The 17,026-nt window shown below is 50.8% G+C and overlaps 1 protein-coding gene across 5 annotated transcripts in view; it reads left to right on the forward strand.

Moving 5' to 3' along the window:
- Positions 1-17,026, forward strand: part of CUX1 (cut like homeobox 1) — a 284,502-nt gene that overhangs the window by 260,134 nt on the left and 7,342 nt on the right. For all 5 annotated transcript variants that reach the window (XM_050909117.1, XM_050909118.1, XM_050909122.1 and 2 more), the window contains 6 exons: positions 10,869-11,005; positions 11,485-11,551; positions 12,773-12,885; positions 13,555-13,671; positions 15,997-16,080; positions 16,581-16,637. In XM_050909117.1, the coding sequence (XP_050765074.1) occupies positions 10,869-11,005; positions 11,485-11,551; positions 12,773-12,885; positions 13,555-13,671; positions 15,997-16,080; positions 16,581-16,637 (575 nt within the window). The remainder of the gene's footprint in view (positions 1-10,868; positions 11,006-11,484; positions 11,552-12,772; positions 12,886-13,554; positions 13,672-15,996; positions 16,081-16,580; positions 16,638-17,026) is intronic.

Consider the following 17,026-nt stretch of genomic DNA (forward strand, 5'->3'; position numbering starts at 1 on the left):
TACATTGCGATTTACTCAAGAGTGTTAATTTAAAATGAGAGACTGGTTTCCTGTCATGTTCATCTTTGTTGGCATATGTTTGAATTTCTGAATTCAGAGCTGATTTTCTTCTCATTCAAAGTTGGTCAAGGAAAAGAAAAAGAAAAAGAAAAAAAAACACCTTGTGCAGCAGCAACTTTTCCTGGTGTGAACTCTGGAAATACACGTTGTGAATTGATCTTTGTCACGGAGGAGTCGTTTAGTTTTCTTGCAGTGTCGAAACACGTTCAGACAGGCTTTCCCTGGCTAGGTAACACTTAGCGAGCGAGCGAGAGAAAAGCTGCATAAGCCAAACTGAAAACCATTGCGCTAGAAATTCCCCCTGCTCGTCGCAGGGGAGCGTGTGTCTGCACGAGGGACGATGCAAAGGGCCTCCGGTCAGCACCGAACCAGCCGGCCCCGCAATAAAACCTTACGGTGGGCAAAGATGGGAGGTGCTGAGCTAGTTGCAGGGCACATCACCACTTCTGTGGATTTGGAAGCAAATTTGCACTTTGCCTTTCGAGGGTGTCCCACTAAAAACCATCAGATCAATTTCCCACGCGAGGTTCTTTCCTTCTGGCATAGTCTGAAAGAAAAAAAAAAAAAAAAGAGAGACAAAAAAAGCCCTACAGTAACTATTGGATAACCTCTGCCAAACAAAAAGGTTGTTCCTGTCAGAATACTCTATGCATTTCTGTGTTGAAAAGCGTTTGCTACCGTTCCTTTTCCGAAAGCGGGCACCGCGCGCCCCACTCGCTGGAAATGCTGCGAGAATGTCACATGGATGAATTTGGACATTAATTCCAAAGCAGATGGAGGCTGGCTGGGGGGGGAGATGTTCTGGGGTTGGGTTTTTTTTTTTTTTAATTTTTTTTTTTTTTAATTGTTTCCCTCATGTCCCTTTTCATTTTTTTTATTAAAAAATTAACTCTTTGCATTTGTGCAATAACTACTTGCCATGATAATGGGCAGACCTTTGAAATGCCCCGACTACTAACACAGCACAAGATGAACTCAAACAGAAAGTGGTGTACTTTTTCCTGAGAACTTTTTTTTTTTTTTTTAATAATAAGCTCAGTTTTTACCCCAGTGTATTGTGGTGTCTTACATTTTTAGCAGTATTTTATATTTTTTCTGTAACGCACTAAGTCTTAGATGTTTTTAGAGCTTGTTTGTTATATTCACAATCACAGATTTAAAAAAAAAAAAAAAAAAAAAAGATCCTCACAAAGACCCAATTGACCAAAAAAAAAGTGTCATTTTTTTGTACAAGTAGCTTTGAGAAGCCCACATTGTGTTGCTGTGACTCATCTTTTGTAACATTTTATTTCTTGGTATTTGTTTAAACATAAAAGTAAGAGTTTATATGGCTGGCAGTAGCAGGGCAGCGCTCCCTCCGTCAGCAGAATGGCATTGTTTCTTCTGTCTTTGTTTGGTTAGCCATATAATGTTTGTTCTCAGCACTGTACAACAGTCCCTATATGATATGGAGAAGCAATATCACTGTATGAAACTCACACGATGTATTATTATTATTATTATTCACTAGCACCCTAGGTGTGATAATTGAAGTAAATATCTTTTATACAAACACAATTACGCGTGGGCTGTCTTTATTAAGGTGAGACCTGAGTCCAAGCAGCAAACATTTACATTGGTGGTTCTGTTTCAGTGATGTCCAGGGGAGTGGAGGGGCTGGGTTTGGTGGGGATTTGTGTTTGTCCAGGGGAGGAAAAGTTACTTTTTGTCTATCAGTTTCGGGGGGGGGGGGGAATGTTTTCAATACCTTGAATATTGAAGTGTCAGATTCCCAAACTTTATCCTTTTTTCAGTGGAATTCAAGTGTGACGATTCCTGCTGCAGTCAGTGGGAGGTGGACACCTGGCTTCATGGACAGAAAAGATGTAGTTTGGGTCTGAGACTGCAAGGGGGATTGTTTTGAGCACCATAACAATATATTAGCTAATTTTAAAAAAATTAGATTAAAGACATTGTCTGAGGTCAGAAACGCTTTAGATTCAAAAGTGAAAAAGAATTTTCCCAGATATTTGGCTCACTGCTCATTTTTACAGATACTTTATATAAAAATAAATTCCTCTTCTAGTGCCTTATGAGATGTTGTTCCTATAAATATGCTCAGTATTTACAGAGTCTAGAATTTGAAGTTTGGTAAGGAACAGATGTTGTAATCCATCAGTGGAATTATATTTGAAAAACTAGTAGAATATGAATACTCTGGGTTTCAGGTAGAATGTGTGTGTGTGTATGTGTGCGCGTGCTCATGTCTGGTTTTTGAATTGTGAATTGGAGGTTATTTTGAGGGTCCTACATTTACTTACATCATCTCGTGCACTACATATCTTATATATTTTTTCTACCAGGCCATAAGTTGTGTGTTGTGTGCCTCCGTGTAGGCTGAGTTTCCTGTTGATGAGGGTATGTTCAGCACGGCATGAGGAGTTTTGGAGGGCCAGGCTGGAAATTTACTGTAGTTCTGTCCCAGAAAGTCCAGCTGGCTGTCCTGGAGAGCAGGGAGTCGGGCTGGGCTTTCCCAGCACGCTCCCTCCCTTCCAGCCGTTGCCAGGATCCATCCAGCTGGTGTCACGCTTGGGCACGCTGGTGCAGCGGAGCACTTGGCCCAAGTCGATGTTTGTGTTCGATGTGTGTCTTTGCCGTCTTTAGCTTTGATTAGTTCTGCAGGAGGGGGTGGGATACTCTTCAAAATGTATCGAAAATGCTATTTAATGCCCATTTCTTTACAAATGTGTGTTTTCTGCTTTTGAAACGTCTGTGACGGGTTGTTCCACATGATGTAAAGGTTCTAGGTTTAACTTTTTTTTTTCCTCCTTCCTTTTTAACGACTGGTCAAACTGTTGATTGCTATAAATGGCATTATCTTGTATAATTTGACCCTAATCATTTTAAGCTTGATACTGAACTTCTACACTTTTAAAGTGCTATGACTCAAGTTGGTTAATTTGTATATTTATAACCTGCACTCTTCTTTAGGTATGGTGGTGTCGGCACTGAACTACTAAAATCACACACATGGTCATAAGCAAAAGATGCATTATGCTTGTGAAAGCACAGACCTGGTACAGAAGAAGCTGGAGAGGGTTCACTGTAGCTCAGAAGCATGCATCCAGGATAAAACCAGGCTGTCCTCTCAAGCCTAAATCTCCAAAAGTTTATTTTTGGGAAACTAGGAAGGCAACCAAAACCACAAGGATGCGTCTCGGAAGTCAGGAGCAGATACTTGTGGTCTTCCATGGAGATAGTTGGATCTTCTGTGATAGCTTCAGTGGTAGCCCTTCAAAAGGATGTGAGAAATCTCCTTTTCAGAAGAAGTGTATGCTGTGTGTTCCTGGAGACCCTTACTGGTCAGCACTGGGGCATACCTGTATGTCACCACTGTTCCTGCTGGTAAATAGCTGCTTCTGGAGTTAGATGCTGTAGCAAGGGTGAGGTTTTACATAGGAAATGTTACAGGCATTTGCTGAGTTAGTGGGAGAAATGCTTGTTTGTTGTATGCTTAGGTGCAGGAATAAGTTAGCATCCAGTGAGGACCTCAGTGCCACAGGTACTGGCCGTGGGCCCGCTCCTGCCCCACAGTCAGCGAGAGGTAGTTTGTCTTTCAGTGGGAAGGGGGGTATTTTTTCACATGGCATCTTGTTCCTGCCAGGTAAGAACATACTTGTGAGCAGCTGACGTGCTTTTGGGCCCCACTTCTTTCCGTTTTGAAATGCTATCATTTTCTTCTAAGTATTTCTGTTTTAATGGAAGTGGTGAAGAAATTGTGTACTTGCCAACAGAGGGCTTCAGAAAACATGATTTGATTACAGTAGAGCATTTTATTTTCTTTTTGCTACAAGCTATGGGAAACTGATAAGAAAATTCAAACTGTTTTCTTGAACTCTTCCTAGTTACCCATGTAATTATCTTAGTACCCTTGGAAATAATCCGTTCTTCTGTGAAATCTCTGTCCTTACAGGGTGAATTTATTAAGCAATACTGTGTTTCTTTGCTGGGGGCTGTTTATTTTGGAGTGGCTGGGCCAGGAGGAAAGGGAAGGAGAAATCTTTCAAACCTTCCCTTCCCGGCAGGCCCTCAAAACGTGAAAAGAAGGGGGGAAAAGGGCGGGGGGGGGAGCAGAACTCTTGCCTGCACCTCCTCTGCCGGCAGCTGCCAGAGGAACCCAGAGAGCTGGGGAGTGAGCTGCTGTAGGGCGGGCGCTCATCTCGCTGTGCTTTGGTAGCTCAGTTTGCTCTTCCCCAGGGCCGCTTTCCCAGATGCACTGAGGGCACTGATGAAAAGGGCTGCAGGGGACTCGAAGAAGGATGCTCGTGCATTGTAATGAGCATGGCAGCTAGGGTGAAGAGGTCTTTTCCCTGTGCTCCCAACCCTTTGTCACTTGGGCAGATGAAGCCTCAAATTTTGTCCTCAGGGTGTTGGATGTGATCTGGTTTCTACTGTCCCTGTTTTTTCTTGTCTTTTTGACAGCACACGAAAGGAAAATGAGAAGGGTTGTTCTTGCTGCCTTCACTGGTGCCAGTCCCAGCCCTTGCCATCTAGGACTGCACATCTTCTGCATACATCCCTGAAGGATGGCACTGAAGGTTCTTGATGTCTTCTCCTACAGCCTCTATGTCTCTAGAGCAACCTCATCGCTTCATTCTTGGAGCTTTTCCAGGACTGGTAACTGTGGCTAAAGACTAGGTAGATTGTGCTAGGAGTTGCAGATGGCTTTTAGAGATGTCGTCATTCCTTTCTTTTCATCATCTGCTTTCTTTTTCTGCCCTTTTAGAAAGCTTGCACCAGGTCTGATGAGAGAATAATCTCATGGCAGGTACAGAGGTGATAAACAAGGACAGCCTGATTGCTACCCATAAGCAAAGTTGCAGGCTGAGATGATTCCCAGACTAACATAATCCAGGCATTTTGGCTACTCGGGTGCTCTCGAAGCTGACTGACCTTTCCTCCCTCCCTGGAGTTTTCTAGAGAAGTTGCTTTAAAATGTCCCAGAAGCCCAGTTCTTGTGTGACTTCTGTAGTGTTGGTGGGATCTCTGGAGCACTTGATCTCCAATATCTTTATTCACTCTGGGGAGATTCTTGGAAGAATATACGCCCTTCGGGTGATGGTGATTTTTCATTGACTTACGTGAGGTGAGGTGGACCTCAGCAGGCGGCTCAGCTGGGCTTTTGCACTACAACCTGCTCTTCAGCCTTTACCTCTGAGCAGATTTGCACCTCAGAGGACTCTGCTAGATTTGAGAGACAGAGCTCTGATGCCTTGTAGAAAAGGAATGTTCAATCATTCCCTGCCTTCTTGTCCTGTTTCTCAGCCTACTGACAGCTCACAGCAATGGTGGCCCCAAGGAAAAGGCTTTGCATAAAGTTGAGACAGATTGAGTGACTCCCACGCAACTCTGGACCATGCAGAAATGCTGTCCCACGCTCTGAAAAGGTCAAGACAGAACTAGAACCCTTGAGATGTACAACGCTGAAAGGCCTTTGACAGCCTTCCTGTTGCGGGAAGGATTTTGGCTCAGATCTTTCTTCCTTGGCATCTTCATAGGCCAAAAAGAGGACAGAGAAAATCACCTGGTTCATCCAGGATTGAATCTGCAGCGCATGGACCGTGTCCCCCTCATCCCTTCAGCTACAAAGCGCAGAGTCAAGTCATCTCCCTTTGATTCTCCTGGAAGGGGAGCAGGACTTTGGGCAATAACAGTACTGTCTTTTTCAGACTTCCTTAAAAGCTAAATGCCAAGTATTTCAAGAGCCTGCAATTGTGCCTTAGTTTATGTATAAACCTGGGAGCTCTGGCATCAGGTAAAACCAGAGGTAAGACTTTGTTGGCTTGAAAAGGCTCATCGGAGAGAGATGCCAAAAAGCCTTAGCACTTGCTTCTGCATGGGCAAGAGTGACAATTTCAACTTCTAAGTAACTGTCCACAGCAACCCGGTCATTAACTGGAGTGGCCCAACATGGGGAAAGGTGAAGGAGCTGGAAAAATCCAAGGACCCGTGGCAGATCCAGTTTCCTGCTTCTTCCTTTGGCTCCTGCTCCTCGTCCTGGCGCGTTCAGAGACCAGTGTTTGTGTTGAGTGAGTCTCCAGCTTTGTGCCTGGGTTTCTCAGCCTTCATGTCAAGGTACTCCAAGATTTAGTTATCTTACCATCATCTTCCTTCCAGTCAATAAAATAGACTTAAAACCTTTGAAGTAGTGGGTTTCAATGCACTTCAGTTGACTTCTGAGAGGATAGTTTTTCAAAGAAAGTTCTTAGCGTGCCACATCACTTCTCTGCTTGTTTTCTTATTTTTTTACAGTTATGTAAATTCAAGGAGGCCAGACAGTAATGGAGGGAGATTAAAAAGTTACCATAAGGCAAATCAGGGTGTGAACTTGCAGAGCATCAGCTAATTTGCAGTAACTGCCCATGTGTGTGCTCCTACCCTGCAGATCCCTTCAGCAATACCACTTACCTCTCATTTCCTTCAGGCTCAGAGGATACACATGAGCAGTTACTCCAGTCTCATGGATGCGTAGCAAGTTACAGCCTATCTCACCCCAAGGTGATTTATTCATCTGTCTGTATCCTCAGTAATCAAGCCACCATCTTATGGAAAGATTGCCTCTCATTTATTTATGTCTGGCCTTATAACTTCAAACTAAGTTGCTAGTATGTCTTAATTTTCTCCATCTGTGAAAACAGATGCTGTTTATTTTGGATGATTTGCCAAGGGAGTCCAATTGCTGGGGCTTGTTATAGGAGTCAAAGTTGCTGTTGCTCCGTGACAGCGCTGGGCTCGCTGTCTCACAGGCGCTCCCGATGAGCCCCTACATCTGCTGGGCTCGGTGCTCCCTGCGAACGTGCCCATGGAGCCTGGGCTCCAGGACTTTTTTCCTCGATATTCACTACAAGGATTTTAACTTGCAGCTTTGGAGGAGTGCGAGACTGACAGGGCTATCCACAGTGGAAGAAGCGTGAGATTCATTGAAATCTTTTACTCTCAATTTAGGACCATTTTGTTTCCTCTCTGTGTGAGACACCTTTGTGTCTCACCGCATGGCCTGTCTGCACAGACACTTTACGTTTTTTCAGAAACACGCATCCCATGGCAATGTCATCCGTGGCTGTGCTCCTCAGGCAGTGGGTTGGAGGTACGCTTAGACTTCCCAGGACAGACATCTTTACAGCATACTCTTTGAGCAGAGGCTCTTTCTAATCACTCATTGAGTTTTGGGCAAGATACGATGCTTTTCAAGAGCCTTACCAATATTATTCTTCCTGACGGATGACCAGTCTTTTGCGAAGTGGTTGGTTCCTTGCGGAGGGCCTGCTCCCCCTCCCCACTCATGTTGGGCCCCATGTTCAGTGATACAGAAAAGACTTGAAGATTTGGTCAGTCATATAGGGTGCGTGGGAAGAGGCTTGTGGCTGATCGTGTCCTGAAAGGTGCTTCTCTTCAAGCCCAGGATCCCCCGGGAGGGTCCGGCTGTGGTGTTCAGGTGCTAGCCCAAGTTCAGCTGTCGGCAGCCAAAGTTCAGTGGTTGCGCTGGGGACTTGCTCTTCGCCCCGTGTTTGTTGCAGGTGGTTTCTGCCAAACTCCTGGGAGCCTGTTCACAGAAACTTTTTTTAATGACCAATGGGTTATTGGCCAGCCAGGCCAGATGAAAGCTCAGGGATTTACGATCAGTGTCATGGGGAATTTGAATTAAGAAAACCCTGATCAAGAAGGAGAGTTCACCCAGCCAACTGCTATCTAGGAACTTCACAAGTGCCCCGTGCAAAACTCTCTAGTCCAGCTCCCATCTGCTCTGCCACCTTCCCAAGGACTCCCAGGAGAGCAGAAGATATTTTTCAGTAATGGTCCTGTCTCAGCTGCTTGTTTTCCCTGGATCGGACAAGGGGGAACCAGACCTGCCTGTGCCAAGCAGCACTGCAGTGTGGCACCGGGCAGGGCAGGTGACTTCTGCCAGCCTTCGGTTGCCCCGTTGCTGCACTTCATCACTTTTCTCCATAAGGCAACGGCAATGTCAGGCCCGGTTTCCATTGCCTCAAAAGTGACGAATGACGGAGTTTGAGGCTAAAGATACGTGGTTTAAAATCCCAGTTTCCCCAGGGCTTCACCTTCTTTGTCCCATTATCTTCGGCAGTACCTCTCTGTCTTCCGCAGCTTTTGAGGTGTTTGCACATCTGAAGGGTCAGAGCGAGGGCTTTCCAGCACAGCAGCTTAGAGAAGACAAAGGCAGATTTTCTTTTGCTCGATCTCAATGCTTGAAGTGACCTACGTCCTGGGAGAGCCATCCACCCGCTGCTGGAGGTGAAGGGTTGCTGGCAGAGAAGTGATGAGCTCGCGGGTGGCCACTGCCCCTTTGGAAAAAAAAAGTTATGATTAAAAAAAAAAACCACCAAAAAACAACTGTGAAAAGAGATACTGAAGGGGAGATGAGAGAGAAGCTCCGTGCATTTTGGTTGCTTTCTGTGTTAGACATGGTTCCAGTCTTTTCTGTTTTCATGGACAGTTTGTAGAAGACTGGCCAATGCCGATGCAGTGAAACCCAAGGGAAGGAAGGACGTGGCTTTCTTTAAAACAGGGAGTTGTATTTCTCTGGTGGCCCTTTTGTCTCCTAAGCAAACTGAAAAACTCAGTCCGTGTAACTCAAAAGCAAAAAAAAGATCATTTAAGAGAGAAACTTGGGAGCTGGGCTCCGGGGCTCGGGTCTCCTTCAGCAGGATGCCAAAGCTCAGTTCTGCAAAGGTGTTTTGGGCAGGGGGGGAGGCAGGGGAGCGTGTCCTGCCCCAGCCAGTCCCTCCGCTCTGCTCCCGGCATGGTGCAGCCCGGGCACGCCGGCAGCAGCGTCAGGCCCTTTGCACGGTGATCAGGGCTGCCTTGTGCAGAATTGGGCCCCACAGCCCATGTTTGGCTAGTAATAGCTTCCCAATTACATTTTAATGCAATTTAAAGAGACAGCCAATTAAATAATTAACCGTAGGGAAGAGGTTTTCTTCTTTCCAAATCTTGTTAATGCAAATATTTTGCATCAGGCCACCCATGTTTCTGGAGCAGGCAGCAATTCCCCATTTCTTGAGAAACACTGACCTCCAGTGGGACTGTGCCTTTATCGCAGCTGCTCCTGACTCTCCTGAGCCTTTTATTTGGGGCCTATAAAATGCAAATATGCCGGGGAAAAAAAAAAATAAACCCATACGTTGTGTCTGAAGCACGTGTCGCCTCCCTTTCCCTGCAGGCAGGCTTGTACGAATAACATAGGAATTGCATTTCTGACAAAAAGGGGGGAGATTTGCACCAGCAAAGTCCCTGCTTTGTGGGAAAGCCGAGTTGGCTTCGGGCATGACTTCGTTCGAGCCCCCGTCGCTGCTGCCCTGAGTCCAACCCTCCCAGCCAGGCTCTGCAGGGCATCGAGCCCCATGCAAGGACCCCCACCTCCACAACCGGTTTCGGGGTGTGTGGGGCGGCTCCCAGCCCGGCAGGACTGGGTGAGCTGGAATTGAGCTGCACACACTTTGCGCCTCTCGTCTGAAATCTTCAGAGAGGGTAGGAGGCCCCGCGGGCACAACAGTCTGCCCTTGCTTCTCCCCCAGTGCGGCTGCTTCCCAGGCAGCCTTTGCATTTCTTGCTCCCTGGCCGTTGATAAATGAGGATTTTTTTTGCCTTCCAGCTGTCTGGAATTTAAGGGAATAATTACAATGGGAATTATCAGGGAGGGACTGGAACAGCTGGGACCTGAGCTTTCACCCACCTGGAAATCCAGGCACAGAAGGACGTATCCTGCATCCCTGCAGCGGGGAGGCTGGCGGTGCAAAACGCAGGGTCTGAACCTTGATCTGAGCAGTTTTTTCAGGCAGGCAGAGGCCCAGACGTTGCTGGCAACAAGGGAGAAAGGTGAAACAAGTAGATTTCTGCTGCAGGACAGGGCTCCTGCTTGCTGACGCTCTGTGTTTCGGGATGGATTTGCAAACGGAGCAAGGCGCTTGCCCTGCGGTGCTGGTCCTGTGCCTCTGCCTCTCGCTGTAGCGGCGTTTTGGCCCCGACGCATCTCTCTGTTGCTTCACATCTGGGCTGGGGTTATACAAGGGGAACGAGAGGCTTTTGTTTTGCTCCTGGAGCATTCCAGCGAGCGCCTGTTGTGGTTTAGGGTGTGGGTTTTACTCTGGGGGGGCAACTGGAAAGAGGGCTCGTTTGTCGAAAATTGGCAGAGCGGGGATGCGCAGCCTCACCCAGCGCCTGGGGGCAGGACTGGTCCCACCTGAGCCCGTCCTGGGAGATGTCCCCCACCCTGCTCCAACCCCCCGCAGCAGCCGTCCGCCCCGTGCGTGCCTGTCCCAGTGCCCACGGCCGGGGCCGTGCTGCCCAGAGCCTCCTCCATCGCACCTTTTCTGTGCAGACCAGACCTGGGGATCAGTTTGTGGGCTCAGCAACCCTTATCCCTCTCCAGGTCCCCCCACTGTGCCCGGCCAGGATACTGCCAGGTACCCCTGGGTCACCAAAAATATCTTGCTGATGCATTTGAAGCAGCCGTGCCGGTGCAAGCAGCTGCCTGCTCGCATTGCCTCTGGCACTGGGACGTGGCACTGGTCCTGCCCGGGGACGGCTGCCCACCCTGGGGCATCACCAAGGTGGGCTGGACCCCTGGTCCCCTTTGCCTGGAGTAGATCAGGGATTGCTGGTGTGGTCCCTCCTGCTGCCCCCAGAAATAAGGAGAAAATGGGGTTGGTTTGGTGCTCCAGGTGGGGGGTTCTCAGCTTTTTGGTGTCTGCTCGGCAAAACTTGGGGGTTTTGGGCCACCCCTGGGTGACGGCCCCGGCTCTGTTTTCCAGTGCGCTGTGCGGAGCTGCAGATCCAGCTGACAGAGGCCGTGTCCACGCTGGCTGGCCAAAAGGAGCTCATCGCCAAGCTGGAGCACGACCTCAGCACCATCCAGGCCCTGTCTGCCGTGCATCGCCCGGATGCAGAGGTAACCCCGACCCACGGCACTCGGCTCTCGGCAGCGGGCAGGGACCGCTCAAAATGGCCCCAGGGGTTGACTGTCACTGATGGAGGGGTCAACAGCAGGCATGGGGGTTGTTTTATTACCCCCTTTTTTTTGTCTTCTTTTTTTCCCCTCCTTTTTCTTTCTTTCTCACAACTCACCCAGCAGAGGGTTGCATCGTGCCCATGCAATGGGATGGTGCTGGCATGGGAGGGGGTGGCAGCGGTGGCATCCAGGGACCATCTAGCCCTTCTCCTTCCGGGCAAAGGATGGGATTTGAGGGTTGAACACCAACCTCTCCATGTTGTCTCAGTCTTGATCCTTGCAGAGTGCCTGTTTGGCAGCAATCCTTCCCACGAGGCTGCGGGTGCCGAGGCAGTAGCAAGACCCAGGAGAGGTTTGCTTTGACCAGGCACCTTCAGGCGAGTGGGAAATGCTTAATCCCTTCTGCTTGTGCTGCCCAGGGTGCGGCCGTCCCCAGCCTGGAGAAGATACCTGAGCCCATCAAGGAGGCCACGGCGCTGTTTTACGGTGAGAGGCAGGAGCAAAGCTGGAGCCGTGCTGCGAGCCACGGTGCTGGCGGGGGCCATCCTGGTGCCATGGGCAGGGTGGTCACCTCTCCGGGGATGGCGGCATGAGGATGCTCCGAAGCAGGCGCAGACATCGCCTGCTCAGCGTGTCCTTCACTGGGGCCAGTGATGGGTTTTCCATGCTCGGCACGGTTCGCCAGTCCTCTGGCTGCTCCCAAGGTGGTGCAGCGGCCGCATGCCAGGCCTGGCTCTGTGCCGAGCCGGTGAACCCAGGCTGAACCAAACACCCTGTGCTTTAACTCCTGCTCTTTCCACACCAAACCCCCTCCAGAGCCAGTGAGCTAAACATTTCCTTTACATTGGCTCCTGCACCAAGGTCTGCAGGAGAAAATGAATCAAACAAATAATGATGCTTGGCTCCTCTGGAAGAAAACCCACTTCCTTTCCTTTTTTTCTTTTTTTTTTAATTGGGGGGTTTTTTTTGTTGTTTTTTGTTTTGAAAGGTTTTGAAAACACACGATAAACAATATCACAGCAACAGTCCCACCAAGCCAAACAACCTGCAGCCACCCATCCTGCGCTATGAATAGCTCCTCTGTGCAGCCGGTTGAGTCACAGCCTCGGGGATGTATTTCTCCTTGGCCATGGATGCCTCCCGCTGCCGGAAGGCAGAGTGGGGAGGGATGGCTGCAGCCCCCCAGGCACCGGCAGAGCCCCATCGCGGGGGGCAGCTGCATGGGGTACCCACAAAATGGGGCTCCTGGGCACAGGCAAGCAGCCCCTGCTTTGCTTGAGTTGCTGAAATAGGAGAAAGTACAAAATGGGGGGGACTGTTTTGCAAGGAGAAGGGGAGAGAAGAGCACGTGGATGGAGGGGCTGGTTGTGGCACTGGGTCTTTTCTTAGGGCTACGGCTGCTGCAGAAGCTGCGGGATAGAGTCGTGGCAGGGACTGGGAGGGTTGGGGTCATGGGAAGGCAGCCACAGGTTGCACCAAATAACGTGATTGGTTGTGCCTGGGGAGTGAACTTGTCCATTCCCAAGATAAGTCCCAAAAAATGAAAAAAAGCATAAAAACTAGTCCATGCTGTGATAGCTGTGCGAAGGAGTTATCTGCCTGGGTGCCCCTGAGGTCCCGCGGTGTTGGAGGGGGGACCTCGAGCATGCTCCAGGATGGGTGGCGGGCATCTGCTGGGTCATCTCTCATACCAAGCCTTGTCTGCAGGTCACCCACCATCCCCCAGCACCTCGTTCCCCGAGGGGCAGGTGGACTCACTCCTCTCCATCATCTCCAGCCAGAGGGAACGCTTCCGAGCCAGGAACCAGGAGCTGGAGGGGGTACGTCGGGTGGGGAGGGCAGCCGGCGGGGGCTGCAGGACCTGCAGTCTGGAGCTGGCTGCTTTAATGACCTGCAGGGAATTTATTATCGGCACAACGCAGGCAGCGCCACTGCAAGCAAGAGAAAAATATAGTCTGCTGTTAGCAGGACCAAAGCCTCTCCCGGCCCATCGGTGTTGCTCCAATTCAAGGACAGGTCCAAATCCCTGTCACCTTGCCGGTGTGCTTGGCCGTCTGGCACAGCATTCGGCGGTGCCATATAGAAAGCACACAGGGAATGCGGTTTGGGGTAAAAACCCAATCGCTCTGCAAATTGAAGTACAGCTCAAAATGACCTCTTCAAAGCCGGCAGGTTGGCTTTGCACCTCCCGTGGGGGCCAGGTCTCAGCCCAAAGCCACCCGCAGCCACCTTGGCTGCCCGGCTCATATTCAGCCATGGAGGGATCGGGTTCGTTAATGGTTCAGGACTGGGTGCCCCATTCAGCGGCAGCTGGGACAATTTTAATTTGGGAGCGATTTTAATTCAAAGCCAGGGGATTTTAATTACTGAGAGGGGACTGAACCCCGGCTGGATGCAGCAATCAACCCTGCCTTCTGCCTCCCACCCGCTTAGATCCTGTCCTTCCCCCCAGCCTCGCTGCTAACGGCCCCCTTGCTCCCCCCATGCAGGAGAACCGCATGATGCAGCACACGGTGCATGCCCTGCAGAGTGAGCTGGACAACCTGAGAGCCGACAACATCAAGCTCTACGAGAAGATCAAGTTCCTGCAGAGCTACCCCGGCCGGGTGAGTGGCTGGCTGGCTGGCTGGCTGTCCTCCGGCTGGGTTCACACAGACGGACAGACCTCAAACACAGACCATTACCCTATGTGTACAGGAGCAACGGGGAAATTGCACATTACCCACATGCACCTTGCATGAAAATCAGAAAATTGGAGCTAATTGGGATGAAAAAGGGTGCAGTGCTCTGTCTAGAGGAGCAGGTACCCAGTCTCTCTGCTGGGTAGGTAGTTTTTCATTGTGCTGAAGCTCAATGAAATCATCATCTTTGATGCCAGAAGCTCAAATTTCCTCCCCGAAATAGCTGCTACAAACCCCTTTGATGCTGACTGCTGCCAGCGTGATGCTCCAGCAGGGAAGTCATGGATGCTCCTGCCCGACCAGGCAACAAGCGGTTAAATCGCGACCTTCTGCAATAAATGCCTGCAGAGGCTGAAAAATAATTCATCCTGTCATACCTATGCTCATTCCCCACCGCCCTGAATTTCTTGTGGCCAGCAGAGAGAGCTGCTCAGCTTCCCAGTCTCCTGGGCAGCCAGGCCCCATCCCCAAAAGAGCAGAAACCATCCCAGTAATCCCAGTAACGCCAGGAGGATGCTGGGGAGGGGGGGCCAGACTTTGCTGTAACCTGCTCTGCTCATGCCACGTCCCTCGGGGGTTTCATCCCTGGAAATCCCTGGGGTTTTTGCAAATGGGTCAGGCTGCTGCCTGGGGAGCTTTCAACTGCAACCACTTCCTTGGTTGGAGCTGGGCTGCCACGACCTCGGGCTTTCCTTGTAACTGCAAAAGTGACGATCATGGAGGGTGGGACATCAGTTCAAACGCCGGCTCCTCATCCTGCTGCCTGCCCTGCCGTCATCCCCCAAAGCTGCTGCCTTTCCACGCTGGCTGGACTGAGTCCATTTTATTGATGGATATTTTAATAGCGTTTGGGGATGGGAAACTCCTAGAGCCGTGAAGGACCTTATTTGGTTCTTTTATTTATGTCTCGGTGATGACGCTGGGTCGGCCCCTCTGACATTTTTGCCCATTTCTCCTGCGGAAGATCATACCCATGTTTATCTGCTGCCACAAGGCAACCCCTGAATGCCATTCACATGATCTAAAGAGCAAAAGCCTTCAACGCAGCAGCACAGGGGATTGCATAATTCACCACCTAATCGGGCATGTGACACGTTAAAAATAATCATCAAAGATCATTCAATAAGGCCAGGCTATAGTGAATTCATCGCCCCTAAATTAGGAACTGGTCTCATCGCTGGCTTCTGACTGCGCGGTGACCCGTGGATCGTATTGCGGCGCGTAAGGGCATATTTGCTAAAGGTCTGCGTGCAGCGAGGTTTACCCACGGTGAAACGGAGCCACCGGCCAGCGTGCTGGGGTGGCCGGGCAGGGGACAACCAGCAGCACGTAGTAACTGGTCCAGAAAGACCTCGGTAAATGTCAGCGTTGCCGTGCTGGCAGGGCAGAGCTGGAGAAGGCACAGTGCTGGGGGAGAGAGATGGATTAGCACCGGAGCCCTTGAGCAGGGACGTGCAGCCCACGTAGCTGGGAGCCAGGACTCGCACTGGACTGTAACCGTGCCTGGTGACAGCACGTGCCATTTCCAGGCTGGTTTGGGGTAGGAACGATGTGGAATCTGCAATTCTCATGACCTGCAGAGGTAGCGTTGGAGAAAGGAGGAGCAGGGATGCGCAGGCTGTGCGAGCATCCTTGGGGCTCGCTGCCGCCGTTCCTCCAGCACGGCTTGTGAGGCTGCGCGAGGGGAACCTCTGTCCCAGGAGGAGTTTAAAACCCAGCCGGTTTGAACCGACCTAAATCTTTCACTTCTTTCAAGGAGTTTCCTTCATTTTCCTTGCCCTTTGCCCAGCTAATAACAGCTGTATATTTAAGCAATGATTTCCTCCTCCTAAACCGCTGTCTCCCTCCTACCTGGCCCAGCAGCAAAGGAATTCAGAGTGGGATTTGCACTAGCCCAGGCGTTGCCAGGTGAGCAATCTGGGGTGACACAGATGACTATTATTTCATGGAAAGGGCAAAAAATAGGGAGACACAGGTGGAGTCCCCGTGGAAGAAAGGACTTTGTTAAATAGCTCCTGTTGTGTTTTTCCTTTTTGAAGGGGACAGATGCTGTCGGCCCTGTGGGTCAGCTCTGGGCTGTGCTGCTCCCTGCTTTGGGGGTCGTTTCTTCCAAATGAGTAGCTCAGGGGAACCGGGGGTCTCTGGCCCTGTGCTGGGTGTCCATACACCGCTTGCACCAGGGGGGATAGCTACAGGCAGCTGCGCCAGCACCGGCACCCACTGGCTCTCACCCTGCCTTTGCTCCCGCAGGGCGGCAGCAGGGACGACACCGAGCAGCGCTACTCCTCCCAGTACGAAGAGCGCCTGGACCCCTTCTCCTCCTTCAGCAGGAAGGTATGAAAAGCCCCCGGCACCCTCCCTCTGCATCAGCCCCTTCTTCTGCCACGGGATCGTTGCCTTCTACGGCCAGGGTAGGACTCAGCCGGCCCCGTTTCGGTGTCGCAGAGCATGGCTTTGCCCAGCGTAGGGAGGGAAGAGGCTTTGCAGCGTGCTGCAGTTGATGAGCAGGTTGCTTTGCTCCGTTCTGGTTTTTCTCGCAGCAAGGTGGTCCGGGTGTGTTGAAGGGAAGGAGCAGCCAGAGAACGAAATCTCTCAGGAAAATTATTTCATCGCTCGGATGAAATCCAGGGACAGCACTCTGAAAGCATAAAACACGCTCAAATGCCATTCACTTTAAATAATAAAAAATAAAAAAAGCCATTGTCCACACACAGTGGACTCTACGGCTGAGTGTATGGGGGGGTGGGAGCATCCCGGGGCCCCTTCCCTGATTTGCAAACCCCAAATCAGCCCTTTGAGCCTCAAAATCAACTTCTTGTACCGTTTACTTGCAGGAACGCCAGCGGAAGTACCTGAGCCTCAGTCCCTGGGATAAAGCCACGCTGAGCATGGTGAGTGGGCTGCACCCACCGTGGCACAGCGGGTGGCGAGAGGTTTTTAGCCCAGTGCCTGCACCAGGAACGCTGCTGCTGGGCTTGGCCACGGGTGGGGGACAGAGACCATCCCTGCTCCCCCGGGCAGGGGTGCAGACCATGCCAGGGCCACGCTGGGGCTCGGTTTAGGAGAACTCGCTTTCCTCCCTTCCCCTTTCCTTCCCTTTTCTCCCACTCCATCCCACGGCATCCCAGGGGGTCCTGGCCGGAGCGAGTGACCCAGCCCCAACCCGGCCAGTGATGCCCAAGCCCAGGCCACTGCAGTGTCAGGGCACGGCCCGGGAACTCGGGGACAGCGTGTGTCTCAGAGGATCACCATGAACCGCTGTCTCCCCCGGGCCGTGCCC

Source organism: Gymnogyps californianus, chromosome 20 (genome assembly GCF_018139145.2).
Source record: "Gymnogyps californianus isolate 813 chromosome 20, ASM1813914v2, whole genome shotgun sequence".
In the NCBI taxonomy this organism is placed as follows: Eukaryota; Metazoa; Chordata; class Aves; order Accipitriformes; family Cathartidae; genus Gymnogyps; species Gymnogyps californianus.